Source organism: Vicia villosa, linkage group LG2 (assembly GCF_029867415.1).
Source record: "Vicia villosa cultivar HV-30 ecotype Madison, WI linkage group LG2, Vvil1.0, whole genome shotgun sequence".
NCBI lineage: Eukaryota > Viridiplantae > Streptophyta > Magnoliopsida > Fabales > Fabaceae > Vicia > Vicia villosa.
The window spans coordinates 145,734,672-145,738,434 of record NC_081181.1 but is presented as its reverse complement, the minus strand read 5'-3'; the positions used below and the strand labels follow the sequence as shown (position 1 = coordinate 145,738,434).

General features: G+C 33.2%; 1 protein-coding gene across 1 annotated transcript; it reads left to right on the top strand.

The window, feature by feature from the left end:
• Positions 1–1,944: 1,944 nt before the first annotated feature.
• LOC131652339 (protein TIFY 10a-like) lies at positions 1,945–3,050 on the top strand. Its single transcript, XM_058922178.1, has 4 exons — positions 1,945–2,175; positions 2,263–2,444; positions 2,536–2,593; positions 2,687–3,050. The coding sequence occupies exons 1-4, from the start codon at positions 2,114–2,116 to the stop codon at positions 2,832–2,834; spliced, it is 450 nt and encodes a 149-aa protein (XP_058778161.1). The 5' UTR covers positions 1,945–2,113; the 3' UTR covers positions 2,835–3,050.
• Positions 3,051–3,763: the final 713 nt, after the last annotated feature.

Below are 3,763 nucleotides of genomic sequence, written 5' to 3'. Positions count from 1 at the left end.
CTCCAAGGATCGTTTATGAATCTTCAAAAGCCTCTAAACTTCCCTCAATCCCCAAAATCGATTTCTCTTTTCCTTTGAATTTGTTGAAGTTTGAACACGATTTTTGGGGTTGCAATCCTTGTCAAAATCCTCCCCTAATGCTTTGGACTGCTTGTATATTTATATTAGATGGAATTAGGTCAATAACATTAGGTTGAATTCCTTTGAATCTTTGATTGGCAATTGGAAAGGATTTGATTTGAAACTCTTACTAAATATGTCCAATTTCAATCTTTTATCTCCTATATGAATTTGCACGAAATTGGTTAGAAAATATGGTATTTACTTGATTGAATTTGATTGAAAATCAAATCCAAATTAAATCTCTTCCATATTTCTTTGAATATTTGATTTATATCACTTTTAAATGCATAAAAATTAATATAAAAATCAAATACAATTCATAAATTCGTGGCATTTGGTTTTTGAATCTTGAATATCATGAGGATGGAGATTGGGCCAAAAAAGATTGGGTCCCTTTGCAAAAAGATTCATTTTGGAGCCCTTTATTTCACATTTTTCTTCTCAAAATTGTCCAACTTTGACGAGGCATATCTCCCTCAATTTTTAAGATATCGAAGAGTTATAGGATTTTTTGGAAACCTCAAGATGTCCTCTACAAGCCACTTTGGAAGCTTTTTTCCATTTGAAGAATTTATCTTGATGCTATAGGCTTTGACAAAAAACTGCTTTTGGTTGACTTTCGAAAAGGACCCATAATGTTTTGATCCATATCTCTCAAATGAAGCATTTTTAGACTTGGCATGTGAGAAACAAAATTGCAGCGATTTCAATTTCCTTCAAAATGAGCTTTGGATGGGAAATTTCTGATGTTCCATGTGGGAGTTATGGCTGGTCAAAGTTCAGTTGACTTTCTCCTATGAAAACTCTAATTTAGAAACTCTTGAATTTGTTGATTTATGATCTTTTCTTGATGAACCATGATCAATCCTTGATCAAATGGTGAATGATACTTCAAAATAAGGTTATTGACAAAAAATCAGGAGTTTTGACTGTACTTTGACCACAGTTGACTTTTAGATCAAACTAGTCGACTGTTGACTTTTTGAGCAATTGACTGGACCATCTTTGGAATTTGAAGCCTGAATTTTGTCATGGAGATAGTTTAAAACATCATAAGCCATATGAAATGCATTGGAGCCTTTGAGTCATTGATTTTCTTTAGAGAAATCAAAATCCTAATTCCTTGAGCCATTGTTTTAGGAGGGTGTGTCATTGAGCATTGCACTTTGATATGAGTTTGAATAAGAGAAATGGGGTGGACAAATTTTGGGGTATGACACACTAGAAAAATATTATCAATCAAATAAGCCAAACATAGAGGACATAACAGGCAAAATCAAACAAACTATGTATAATAGGTAAATCCAAATTTTGTTATTCGTACATAGGGTTCGGATTCCAATCTTCAGGCTGGGCGAAACCGAAGAACCTGAAACACAGAAACAAAACAGAGTATGCTCTAAGCTCTAAACTTGAAAAAAAATGTAAATGCATGCATCATAAATTAATTTAGGAAAATGCTAACCAGTGCCCTTGGGGCACTCTTTTTAAGTGATTAAAATAGTAAGTATTTTTAAAAATGCGTATATTTAATGCATTGAAAGTGCATTAGAAATTAAGATCTTGACTTTTGTAAAAAACTAAATTTTTATTTAGTATGCTTAAAGAGTACACTGAAGATAGTCATTAACTAGACCTATTAATTTATTATACTTTAGAGTTTTGAAGAGATATTTTTTTAGGTGAGAAAAGGAAAGAAGAGACCTTTATCTTATCCCAATAGATGAAACCAAATAAAATATTTAACACGTGCTGAAATCCAACTACCTAAACATGACACTACTATTAAATTGAATTCAATGAGTGAACTGTAACAACTGGATGTCGACTTGCCAACGCCACTAGCAACTAGCAGTTTATGTGGCAATACTTGTTTTCATTAAAACAAACCAAACACGCATAAAACCGGTGTGTCTTTTTAACTCCTTACATTCCCTTCATAAGATAAACTCTCTCTCTCTCTCTCTCTCTCTCTCTCAACTTTTGAAACATGAATTTCCAACAACTCCCTCATCTCTTTCTTCAACAGATTCCTAATTTGAGAAACTCGAGGTTCGTATTCTTTTGCTACTTTACCTTTTTTGCATGTATTAGGAGGCTAATATTTGTGATTAAATTGTTAATCTTGTTTTATTACAGTGTAATCAAGACTAGTATTATGAAGGAAGAGACTAAATGTGCACAGATGACAATCTTTTATGATGGGAAAGTACTTGTATTTGATGATGTTCCAGCTGAAAAAGCCAAGGATATTATGGTCTTTTCTGCCAGAAATCATGTTCAAGAACATCCTCAAGTAGCATCCACACCTGTTATTTATGGTAACTTTTATTAAGAGGGTGTGTTTGATTTGTGTCTTATGGTTTTGTTTTGTGTGTTTTTGATTCTTGAATTTCGTTTTGATGTATTCAGATTTACCAATGACTAGGAAAGCTTCACTTCATCGGTTCTTGGAGAAAAGAAAGGATAGGTAAGTTCAGATCTCTCTCAATTCTCAAGCAAATGAAAACTAAATCTTGACTTGAAAGTATTGATTGTTTGATATTTGTTTATGTTTATGCAGAATTGCTGCAAGAGCACCATATCAAACAAGTAATCCAACAGTGACTCTTAGTAAGCCGATTGATGAACATATGTCATGGCTTTCTTTGGCACCACAATCACCACAAGATCACAAATCTGAGTGTAGCTCTACCTCTGTGTTATTTTAATTTAACTGTTCTGTTGCTGCTGGATGGATTCCAATATTGTATGGAATTCTCTGCTAGTCCTGTGTAACTGTGTTGTTTCTATGAACTGTATCAGTGAGATGCGTGTTTCTGTATTTTTGTAGGACTGGGTCCTAAGCTATGCTCACAAAAATGTGTATACATATTTATGAATGTTGTGGCTCATGCTTATTAGTAACATTATTCAGACTTTAGTTATGAGCTTCTGATTGATATTACAAATAGTGTACTTGTTAGTTGTTACTCACATTCAATTTGCAGAGTCGGTTAAGTTTGGTACAGTTCAATTGGTTTTAGTAGTATATCTAAGGTACTATGTGATAGAAATCTGAAAAATAGGATGAATACACAGTATTATTTACTGCAAATAGTTGAGCTTGGAGCTCTTACAATGGTGGATGAAATAGAAAATGTAAATCAGAGTTCTATAACTCTCCTAACAACTTTTTAACAAACTCTTTAAATGAATCTCAACTTCCCTTCCCTCTTTCCTCTTATAACAGAAATTCTCTAAAATTAAAGAAATATTCTAACTACCTCTCATTAGACTAGGAGTCATATGATACCACACCCTTGAAAAACAGATTTGTCCTCAAATCTGAGCTTGTGACATGAACAATTGCTGAAGAACCCAGGCAAACACAGGAAACTGCTGTGGAATCAACAGCAAACTGCCACTGGAATACAATGTTCACAACTTTTAAGTTTTCGGCAGTCTCATAATTTTTTTCCCAGGATCCCACTGTCGGTAACTTGCACAACTAACTGCAAAAGATTGTCGTAACTGTTAAATGTGAAGATTGAAAATATAGAGTTTACTTGTAACTCAAGTATGTAATCAATTAGTTAGTTAGTTAGTTATAACTACTTTTTATAGTTAGTTATAATAAGTGAGAGTTGGTTAGATTAGT